General features: G+C 39.5%; 1 protein-coding gene and 1 pseudogene across 1 annotated transcript in view; both read right to left on the bottom strand.

The window, feature by feature from the left end:
• The window catches only part of LOC145405765 (uncharacterized), a 2,040,591-nt gene that overhangs the window by 1,322,886 nt on the left and 705,285 nt on the right, over positions 1 to 12,420 (bottom strand). Inside the window, exon 4 of the mRNA XM_080276996.1 lies at positions 12,091 to 12,171. Coding sequence (XP_080133122.1) covers positions 12,091 to 12,171 — 81 coding nt within the window. The remainder of the gene's footprint in view (positions 1 to 12,090; positions 12,172 to 12,420) is intronic.
• LOC145405961 (5S ribosomal RNA) lies at positions 3,113 to 3,233 on the bottom strand (annotated as a pseudogene).

The raw sequence follows: 12,420 nt of genomic DNA, 5'->3' as shown, positions 1-12,420 counted from the left end.
CACCTCTCACCTTTATATCTCCCTCAGTCTCACTCACACACTTCCTCTCACTTCACACTCCTCATCTCACACCCTATTATTCATTTCCCCACACCACAAGTCCCCCCCCCCCTTTCCCCGGTTCCCACCTGAGATATCCATGGAATTCTTCATTATAGGAGTGAGGGGCTCCAGATAAAATTAACTCAGTCAGGACGGTGACTTTTTTTTATTTATTATTATTATTTTTAATTAAGTCTTGCTGCCTATTGAAGTTTGGTTCAGGTGAGGGGAGACCTTTAGAACTAGAGAAATTTTATGTGGCCTTTAACCCCATTAATGCTTGGCGTCCTCTCTATGTTTGATAATCTGATGGTAACACCAGTAAATTAAAAACAGTGCTTTATTTTGAAGAACGGGATTAAATGTACAGATTCTGAACGGGAACATGAGAGGTACAGTAAATGCCGGAATATGTGGTCCCTAACTTTACGGGTTTAGCAAGGCTCCCTTACCCCTTCACTACGTCCCTTTTCCTTTTATTTTGGCGATAGAATTGACGCTTTGAATGGATGTTTTTTATGGGGTTACTGAAGGCTGTATCTAACCCGTCAAGTTTTATAAGTGTATCATCAGCTGACTAAAGATAGTCTGGTTGTACAGCAGGAATAAAATATAAATGATGTCTCAGGCTGAAAAAGTTAACATCTGTTGCATACTACTATATTTCTGCTAAAGGAATGCAAAATAATATCCACTTCCTTTTTAACTATTCACATAAACTCAACTGACATAAAATGATACGAGCAAAATAATACGCTGGAGAATATTTACCCTATCAACCACATGGTGTAAACTGTACTGTGTTGTTGTTCCTACCAGAAAATTTCTCATCAGTGTAAGGGTGAGCTTTCGAACCACATGGGCCAGAAGTAGCCTTCGTTAATCCCTTCCCTGCTAGACATACTAAAGGTGAATAAAACTGTCTGGGGATAGGAATGAAAAACTAAAACTGTGTCATTAAGGAAGGGTCTAAAACGTAATATGCAAACTAAACAGTAAGGAAACCGTGCTTGGGGATCCCCTACACCCACTCAAACGCTGTCCTTTGTAAGAATCCGGCATTTTACCGAATACCTGTGAGACTATTCCAGAACTTTTCCATACGAGCACATTTCAGTTATATCAGACTAACTGGAAGGGTGCTAATAAAAGAACGAAAATTGCTGGGCTTTGAATAGTTGTCATAAAAATAATGCATAAATCATCATCATCATCATCATCAATCATACGTCATCTTCATCGCCAGCCATCGTTATCATCATTAGTCGTCGTCGTCGCAGTCAATCATCAATCAGTAATCGTCATCGTCGTCGTCGTCGTCTTCGTCTTCGTCTTCGTCTATCTCCTACATAATGATGGGGTGAAGCAGGATCAAGAAAATAGGGACAGATAATGCAAGAACGTGGGAGAACTATTAGCACCACGTCAAGTGGACCAGACATTCACTTACGATACATATTTATCATTCAAGCCACCGGAATCCTGGCTCCATCTGACAAGTCTAACTAAACGCACAAAACAGAATGGCAGTATAAATTCCCCACACAGGAATTAGGAACCAAAATAAAATAATCACCTTCTTATAAATGCTACGGTTTCATTATTTCTGCTTATGGGTAGAATATTAAAATAGTACCGGACTGAATGGCAGGTTAATCGAGAGGGGATATTAACCCGGATTATTTATACTACTAATTAAGGTGCTGCTCAACCTGCCTACTAATTCTCACAGCTTTTATCGTAACCTTTCTTCACTTAAGATTTTACCTGGTACTTTTATCGTTCTCTCTCTCTCTCTCTCTCTCTCTCTCTCTCTCTCTCTCTCTCTCTCTCTCTCTCTCTCTCTCTCTCTCTCTCTCTCTCTCTCTCTCACCAAATCGAGACCTACTACCCGTCAAATCTCTTCCGGGGTGGACCTGATTATTTGGTCCAATCAGGGCCTCCATGTCGGCTGTCCTGAGCGGTGATTCGGCCCAGAATTACGAGCACCGCCTAATGAGCCATCTACCCACCCACTTTACTACACCCATCCACCTTCACCACCTGCAGACACACACTACAGAGGTTGCATGTTATTACCTTTAAGTACTTAATTACTACCCACTATTATCCCAGCTTGATTCAGTACACACTCTCTCTCTCTCTCTCTCTCTCTCTCTCTCTCTCTCTCTCTCTCTCTCTCTCTCTCTCTCTCTCTCTCAACCGTATGCCACACAGGACTACCATCAACACAAACTGCCATACCAGCTGCTCTTTAGGAGGGTTGTGATTTCTCTCCATTCTCTTTAGACTACCCTAAGTGGATTTTGGCAGATACAGTAGATGGGTTCTAACAAGTGTATGTGGGTTCTGGCATGCTTATGTGGGTTCTGTCAAGCGTTCTGGGTTTCCAACGAGTGTATATGGGTTCTGGCAAGTGCATTAGTTTTTATAAGATTAAATTAACGTATATATATATATATATATATATATATATATATATATATATATATATATATATATATATATATATATATATATATATATATATATATATATGGAGCCACAGTGGTAAAGTGTGCATTTTCGCACACTGAAGAACTAGGGTTCGCGACCCGCTAGGGTAATAAACTTTGGGAGCGTTCGTCTGGCCACGTACTGCATTGGCGAAGTTAAGCAACGTTGGGTCTGGTTAGTACTTGGATGGGTGACCGCCTGGGAACACCAGATGCTGTTGGCATCCCTACGTGTCAAGTGGGGTTGGTGGAGGATTAGTGCCCCTCCCTGTAAAACAATTAACTCTAAGCCATTGGCCACCCCGTCTGGGATACATGGCGTCTGGCAATGAATGAATGAAAATATATATATATATATATATATATATATATATTTATTTTTTTTCATTCATTGCCAGACGCCATGCCGTCTGGGATACATGGCGTCTGGCAATGAATGAATGAAAATATATATATATATATATATATATATATATATATATATATATATATATATATATATATATATTCATTCATTGCCAGATATATATGGCTTAGAATGAGTCAGAGAGCACTAATCCTAGCCCCAGTAGGGTAGCCAACAGCATCTGGTGTTCCCAGGCGGTCACCCATCCAAGTACTAACCAGACCCAACGTTGCTTAACTTCGCTGATCGGACGGGAAGCGGTGTACTCAACGTGGTATATTACTACAGTACTCTCTCTCTCTCTCTCTCTCTCTCTCTCTCTCTCTCTCTCTCTCTCTCTCTCTCTCTCTCTCTCTCTCTCTCTCTCCTCAACCATATGCCACTTGAGTGTCCACTGCAGGACCGGCCGATCCCGACCGAAGTGGGGACGATACAGCCAATGTATCTCTACCAAGTGGCTTAGGCTGTCTAGTAGAGACTGTATGTAGGGTAAGAAGTGCTTGTAAATGTAATTGTAGTGCTGGAGTGGCTTTGGATGTGTGTGTAGTCTTTGAACTAAGTGTAATAGGCCCGCGCAAGCCGACTGGGTGCAAGCATACTATGCGACACTGGTTCAACCATAGCACCCTTTGTGTCCGCCAATGCAGTTCGTGGCCAGACGAACGCTCCCAAAGTTTATTACCCTGGCGGGTCGCGAACCCTAGTTCTTCAGTGTGCGAAAATGCACACTTTACCACTGTGGCTCCATATATATATATATATATATATATATATATATATATATATATATATATATATATATATATATATATATATATATATATATATATAGTGGATGAGTCTGAGAGAGTGGTAGGAGAGGTATAAAAAAACGACTGAAAAGGAAAGATTGGAAACAGAGTGGCAGAGGAAAAGAGGGAATGGAAGAGAAGTGAGAATGGAAAAATGCGTGTGTATATATATACTGTATATCTATCTATCTATCTATCTATCTATCTATATATATATATATATATATATATATATATATATATATATATATATATATTAGCCTCTGTGGTACAGTGGTAAAGTGTGCGTTTTCGTACACTGAAGAACGAGGGTTCGCGCCCGGCAGGGTGATAAGCTTTGGAAGCGTTCTTCAGGCCACGTACTGCATTGGTGGACACAAGGGGTGCTGTGGTTGAACCAGTGTCGCATACTATAAAGTATGCTTGCACCCAGTCGGCTTGCGCGGGCCTATTACACTTGGTTCACAGACTACACACACATCCAAATCCACTCCAACACTACAATTACACTTACAAGCACTTCTCACCCTACATACAATCTCTACTAGACAACCTAAGCCACTTGGTAGAGATACATTGGCTGTATCGTCCCCACTTCGGTAGGGATAGGCCGGTCCTGCAGTGGACACACGAACGGCTGATGAGATCATATATATATATATATATATATATTAGTATATTTAGGCAGAATGTTTTCTTTTATACAAAAATCATTAAAGACCAAGGCGTAGCCATTGTTCACTATTTTTCTGTTGATCTGTTCGAGTTTTCTTACACATTGTTTTACACTATGATTCAAAACAAGTCTCAACCACAAATGTCCAACCGCTTCCCCATACTGTTACCCACAATGTGTATTATGGTAATCAGATGTCCCCTGCTTATAAAACGGATGAACGTGTACTTAGAGAGATTGTGACACGTAACACATCATGTGTTATCCCCTCAGACAAGCTCAGTTTAATTATTTACTATAAAAACAGGAAAGTTAGCAACATGATTATGAAAAACAACACAGCTCAACAAACCAACAAACTTCAACATACCAATGTAGTTTATGAATTCACTTGCCCACACGAAGGTTGTAAACTTCGTCACATGAAATATATTGGTATGACCACAACCACACTAAGCAGACGTTTAACCATGCACCTACAATCCGGTTCTATAAAAGATCATATGACTCAACATCACACATCAATAAACAGACAAGTTCTAATAGAAAATACTAATATAATAAAAAAAATGTCATGACCACATTAGACTACAACTGGCAGAAGCACTTCTCATACGTGAAAACACGCCGGCCATAAACAACCAAACTACCGGACTAGATCGTACCCTCAAACTGTTTAAATACACAAAGGCCCGACCACAAGCAGCGACAATTACAAATGAACATTACACACACAATAACACAACTGGCAACACTACACAGCCACAAACACCCACTCACCCATACAACCTTCGCAGTCAACCACGTAGCTCATAGCTGACTACACCTATAAGGTTTGTCTCTTTTATCCATACTCTTTTAACTGTAGCTCATACTTGACTTCACCTAAAGGGTTTGTCTCTTTTATCCATACTCTTGTAACTCTACACTTTTATTAGTCGTTGTGTACATTTCAGTATATATATTGTATAGGTTTATGTTGTATATGTCATGTTTTATAGTGTATTGTATCTATATTACAGTCGCTGATGATGTGTAAGGATACACGAAACGTCCTACAAAAAATGAAAATAAATAATTAATAAAATATAGTTACGATATGGATTTTGGACATATTATCTACAACCTGAATCATAGTGTAAAACAATGTGTAAGAAAACTCGAAAAGATCAACAGAAAAATAGTGAACAATGGCTACGCCTTGGTCTTTAATGATTTTTGTATATATATATATATATATATATATATATATATATATATACAGTGGTAAAGTGTGCGTTTTCGTACACTGAAGAACGAGGGTTCGCTCCCCGCCAGGGTAATAAACTTTGGGAGCTTTCTTCTGGCCACGTACTGTTTGGCGGACATCAGGGGTGCTGTGGTTGAACCAGTGTCGCATACTATAAAGTATGCTTGCACCCAGTCGACTTGTGCGGGCCGATTACACTTGGTTCACAGCCTACACACACATCCAAAGCCACTACAACACTACAATTACACTTACAAGCACTTCTCACCCTACATACAATCTCTACCAGACAGCCTAAGCCACTTGGTAGAGATACATTGGCTGTATCGTCCCCACTTCGGTAGGGATAGGCCGGTCCTGCAGTGGATACTGAAACGGCTGATGAGATGAGATGAGAGAGAGAGAGAGAGAGACATAGATATATACAGTGTGTGTGTGTGTGTGTGTGTGTGTGTGTGTGTGTGTGTGTGTGTGTGTGTGTGTGTGTGTGTGAATCGCGACTCAGTTACAAGACACTGTCAAGCACTGCATTTCAGAACTAGAAAGCATTCACAGAACGCATGCCTCCGCCAATGCCACTACCATTAAAAAGGATCAGGATCCGTGGAGATATTGTGTGGAATACATAGGATCCGGATCCTCCCCCATATTTAATTGTTCCTTGACTCATGGCCCGCTCTTCCACAAAATTATATTGTAATTCACTGGGAACTTATTGTGTGGGATACATAGGATCCGGATCCGGATCCCCCCAAAAATTTAATCAAATCTTTCTTGGCGCATGGCCAACCCATCCACACAATTTCTTTGAAATTCATTGAGAACTTTTGGAGATAATATGTGGGATACTCCGGATCCGCATCTGGATCCGCCTCAAAATTTATTTTTTTTTTTTTTTCCATCGCCCTCCTTTTGACAAAATTTCATTGATATTCATTAAGAACTTTTGGAGATAACGTTTGGACAAACAAACAGACAAACATAAGTGAGTATATAACCTCCTCCAACTTCGATGGCGGAGGTAACTACATAGCCAATGGATCCACCAATAACTCCAGCCGAATAATATCTTACAAGATTTAACACAAGAAATAGTAGTATAGCCTGACTCTCACAAACATTACTTCCCACAGTAAAGAATACCATACACTTCCCAAGATTATCAGAAGACCATAGAAACACTCTTAACTAGTACCTTCACAAAATATAACTCAAGCACTGGAAAGCTGGCTCACACATACGAGTTACCTTATTAACTCAAGCACTGGAAAGCTGGCTCACACATACGAGTTACCTTATTAACACAGTATAAAGAGATCTTCAACATAATCACCACATACTGTCTTTTGCTGCATCCAGTCGAGTAGACGGTTATCTGCAATCCACAGAGTCCACGACTTGAACCGAAAGCAACAACCAAAAGCAATAATCATATAATAAAAAATTTCAGTATGGGTATCTGCATGTCTGATGAGTGTCATTCCTTACCATTACTGATAGCTGTGAGGTCTTTCTATATATCTTTGTCTCCGTATATTTACTTCATATACAAATGTAAGTCATTTTCCAAGGTGCTGCATACTAGTCTGGCATTTCTGAGATTCATACACGTCTGCTCTGGAAGGGAGATATGCTCTGAGTCTACCTTACGAGTACCACCACTGCACTGCCAATGTATAACACTGTCTTGCCTCACCAGGTGTCAGTTCATTACCTGGAGTGTCCTGGGGTGAGTATGAAGGGAGACGACAAGGAGGAAAGGTAAGAGGAAGAGGGTGATGGTGGAGCAGAGGGCAGGATCTGCAGTGTTGATTACGAAAATGGAAGTGTTAGTAACGGGAGGAGAGAGGTAGTGGTCAAAGAAGGACAGAGTACATAAAACAAGAAGAAAAAAGATGGAAAATACACGGAGAGAAGGAAGCGAAATACTGACGTGTTAGGGAACTGAAAAAAAAAAGTAAGATAATGATGGGGCTCGGATGTACAAAGTGATGTGAATGAAACAACGCAGACGAAAAAGTGAACATTCTAACATGTGAACATTCTAACCATTGCTAATCCACTGAGCCCCCGGGGATGTCTTTATCATTTTATTCTTGCCCTCTCCTAATGATATGATTTAGCTTACCATAGGTTCTTCAACGTGGAGGAGTTAGATATACCACTAGTGAGCCCCTTCAATACGGGAGGCCATTCTTAGGATGAATAAATTCGAACAGCAGCAGTAAACTAAAAAAGACGTCACCCGGATTCAAATGATTAACTTAATTTTAAACATACTGAACAGAGGAATCAAATGAAAAATAAATAACTAAGCACTTTACTTAATATTCAAAACGCATTTTTCAGAAACTGCATGACGACTAAGTTTCTGAATTTTGTAGTCGGATCAGTGAAGGTCATATCACATGAGAACCTCTTCTGATTCTGTTAAGTAATACTCAGTATTTAGACTTTTATATTTCTTCATACTTAGATTTTTATATTTACCTATTTATCATTATTATTTTATAACAAATCGAAACACCCGAATCATTCCCATATGCCGGTTTTAATCATCTTTCCCACTTCACCGCACGATGGGAGTGGGCAGCGCGCACCAATTATCCGGATGATGAAAAGTTTCTAAAAGTGTTGTCGTATAACTGGTAGCATTATTAAAAAAAAAAAAAAAAAAAAAGAAAAAAAAAAATCTTTAAGGGCAATATGGTATTATTCATTTTTCTACTAATGTTTCGCAGTCTCCTGCCGTGGCGTACGGCTGCACAGTTTTTCTTTTTAAACCTTTTATCACTCGAACTTTTACTTTTTAAAATGTATGAGTGAGGAAGAACTAGGTGAAAAAGCTATGGAATAATGAGTAAGTGCATCAGGGACATGATAAGAGAACAGAAATGAAGGGTGAAAAGGAAAAAGGAGAAAGTTATAGATGAATGACATACGGAAGGAGAGACAAAAGTGCAGGTGAGCTGAAAGAAGGAACTTTAAGGAAGCAGAAAAGGGAAGTGTGAAAAATGGTAAGAAGAACAGAACAAAAAGGCTGAGGAAGAAACACAGGAACTGAAGAAAGAATAATAAAAGAAGGAGATAAGAAATGAAAGCAGAATATTAGTGAAAGGTAGAACTGGATGGTCGAAAAGATATTGAATAGAGTACAAAAACTAAACAATAAAGCAAAGAAACTGGAAAAAAAATGTGAAAATAAAAAGAAGAGAACATACGAAATGGGAGCAGAGGGAGATGTGAAACAATAAATGAAATAACAAAAGAAAGGAAGGAGAAAGATGCAGAGAATGTGAAGAAGTCAAGGGGAAATCGAAGTAAAAAACAGGGAAGGAAGTAGAAATATGAGCAAATACGCTATGAATGGGAAATGGATGCTGCAGTGAAAATGGATTAAATGCAGTAACAAACCCTAGGATGGCAAGTGAAAGTGAGATGTAAAAATGTAGGTAAACTGAAAAAAGAGGTTAAGTAACAAAAATGATGAAGTGAGCTGAGGGATATATTAAAAACAGAAAAAAAATGCAGTAAGGAGAAAAATTAAGACGAAGGAAAATGAGAAGTAAGGTAGGTAAAACGGAGAAGACAAACAGAAGGAGCAAGGAGGGGAAACGAATGGAAGAAAGAAGAACAATAGGAAAGATAAATAGGAGAAAGAATGGAAAGGAATGAAAAACGAAGGAAGGACAGAGACGGAAAGAGAAGCTGATGGACGAAGGGGAAGGGGAGCGAGAAATGAAAGGAGAAATGAGGAAGGGAAAGAAGAATGGAACGAGGACAAGAGGAGGGGAAAAAGATATGGAAGAAAGAAAAAGGGGGGTAAGGAGAAATAGAAGGAAGACGGTGGGGGAAAAAAATGATGGTGGTGGAGGAGCAGGAGGAGGAGGAGGAGGAGGATGGAAGTAAAAGAATGCGAAATGAAAGGAAGAAAAGAAAGGGGGAAAGAAACTGAAAAAAGTAGAAGGTGGGGAAATAAAAGTGGACGGAGAAAGGAACCGAAAAAGAAATGAAGGGAGGGAAGAGGAGAAAAACTGAGTAAAGAGGAGCTATGAAAGAAACATTAAGGGAGAAAAAATGAAGGGGGAGGGGACATGAAGGGAGGATGAAGGAGGGGGAAAGAGAAACTGTGGGAGAAAGAAAGGGAAAGGAACGTGAAAGACTGGAAGAAAACATTAAAGGGGTTAAGAGGAAGAGAAGGCAAGGTGGAGGAAAGAAATGGAGGAAGCAATGAGGAGGAAGGAAGTGGAGGAAGCCAAAAAGAGAAAAAAATAAATAAATAAACTGTGAGAGCATGAAAACTCAAGAAGTGAAATGAATGAAACACAGAATATACGTCGACAGAAGGCAATGGAGAAATTAGAGTAAGAGGACAATAGAAGAAGGAAAGGAAGTAGAATCAAGTCAGTCAACTGGGTGAGAAATGGAAAAAGGAAGAACACTGAAGAAGGGAAGGGAAGACTGAAATAAAGCGAGGTTGGGACGCGAGGATGACGTCCCTCTTAATTACTCTGGCCCACGACTTAAGCCTTACTGGCGGACAAACTTGCCAGGGACACACCACTTAATTTCTCCCAAGCCTATTGACCCGACGGGGAAATTTAATAACTCGTCTTACGATCCACTCCACCTGACCTAAATATTTCATAATCATCACCAATAATATCCTGTTGCTGCTTTTTCTTTTTTATTAACTGATTTTTCTCTCACCGGGAAATTAAGAGCAAAATCGCCAGGAGCGGCCATAAATTTACCAGTCGGCAGAAGCAAATGTTATAAACCTAATGGAATAGGTAAAGAGTGATGTTTGTTTCCTAATACAACTTTACAGTTATTTCATATCTGAATGAAACACCGAAAACAGTTAATATTATAAAAGCATTTTCCTTTTTTGACTGTTGACATTATTCTGTATGCAGGATGAAAAGAGCACAGCTGTTATTTACTTAATCACTAAATCTAGCCATTTGCTGAACTACGTTACGTTCTATTTCTGGCTAAATATTATACTAGTATATATATATATATATATATATATATATATAGATAGATAGATAGATAGATAGAGAGAGAGAGAGAGAGAGAGAGGGAGAGGGAGGGGGGGAGAGAGAGAGATATCCTGCAGCCTCTCCTCTTCACCTTTTACTTTGAAAATCACTCTCGTGAATCAACAGCTGCTTATACTGATGACTTATTTGTTCAGTGATCAGAAGACTGATTTTCTAAGTTCATGGAGAAAGAAACAGGAAAGGAGACTGGAATTTTTACAGCCGATATTAAACACAATTTAAAAACAAATGAATCTTTATAAGGTGGCAAGGCAAGCAACGCAATAAAATATACGTTCGCATACGATAGAATAACAGTAAAATAAGCACACGGTCTCAGAGACATTTGTTTCCAAAATTTCTGTCTGCATATCCATGTTTACAAAATGTCCCCAGTTCCCTGCAGCCTCACATTTCCTTCCGTCTTAACTACGTGCTGTCCATTTACACTTTTCTTTCATGCGTTCCTGATTATGTTCTCTATGTAGTTATGTTCAGTTCCCTGTGCTTTAACTTAGACATTTGTATTTTTTCCTCTGCTTCACAACCCCCTCTTAAGTCCCCGGAAGCTTTTTTTTTTTTTTTTTTTTTAAATAACCTTTTAGTGAACTTTCACGCTGTCCAAGATTTTCTTCTCGCCTATCCATAATATTCAGAAAAGGTTAAAATATACTGCTGAATGCATTCTAAACAGCTTCCCAATACTGAAAATACTTATTCCATTCACTCAAAGGTTAAAAAAAAAAAAAAAAAAAGCTGATGACTTCCTAACAAAACATTCCCGAACACAGCTTCCCCCAAATGCCAATAGGATTTTAAAAACCTATCCACCGGTTCAGCAATATTCACCAGTTTCGTAGCAAGAGCTTTCTAATAACTTTTCCCACAAATTTCTACCACCTCATCGTTTCAGACTGTTTCCCCAACAAAAATTAAGATTCCGCTCATCCATACTGGTAAGCAACCCACACCGTTTCCTGGCTTTGCTGCCCAGACAATTTACATCTTGATATTTTCCTCATGTCTACCCGTGCATTCACAAGAGTCTGCTGCTAGAAACGACACGAGTTAGATCCAGGCTGGGACATGGTTAGAATCTCATTGGTTAATACAACATTTACTTCTTTTTTTTTTAATGTTCGGAAGAAGGAACCAATCTACAGTACCCACCGACATGTCATAAAATATCCCAGCTAATGCAGTCACAATAGTCCTAAATAACATCCCCAGCATGTACTGAAAATGAACGATGAGAAACTGAGAAGTGGTGGCATGCGAAGGTGTGTGATATGTAGGACAACTAGGTATCAGGGAAAGAGCTGTTTAATCTATGTCCAGAGTCGGACACATAAAAACCAAATAAATCAATGTGTCAGTACTCACCCTCATCTGCTTGAGCTGCGTCCTCACATACTCCGTCCTGCTGGCCTGGTCAGGACCCACCACCGTGAACGACCCCGTGTACTGGAATTAAAACACAACGTGTAAAGTATTACATCATGAAGGCACCTAAGTGTTGCTATGTTATTTAAGTTCGAGCACGCATGCGCAAATTCACACACACGGTTTTGTGTGTGTGTGTGTGTGTGTGTGTGTGTGTGTGTGTGTGTGTGTGTGTGTGTGTGTGTCTGTCTGTCTGTCTGTCTGTCTGTCTGTCTGTGTGAAAAAATTTCCTTTTATCTTTGTCCTCCTCAGCCTGTCCGTCCACCAGCC

Source organism: Coenobita brevimanus, chromosome 68 (genome assembly GCF_032717465.1).
Source record: "Coenobita brevimanus isolate Jiangsu-jjx chromosome 68, ASM3271746v2, whole genome shotgun sequence".
Taxonomy (NCBI): domain Eukaryota; kingdom Metazoa; phylum Arthropoda; class Malacostraca; order Decapoda; family Coenobitidae; genus Coenobita; species Coenobita brevimanus.
This window is presented reverse-complemented; position numbering and strand designations above follow the sequence as displayed.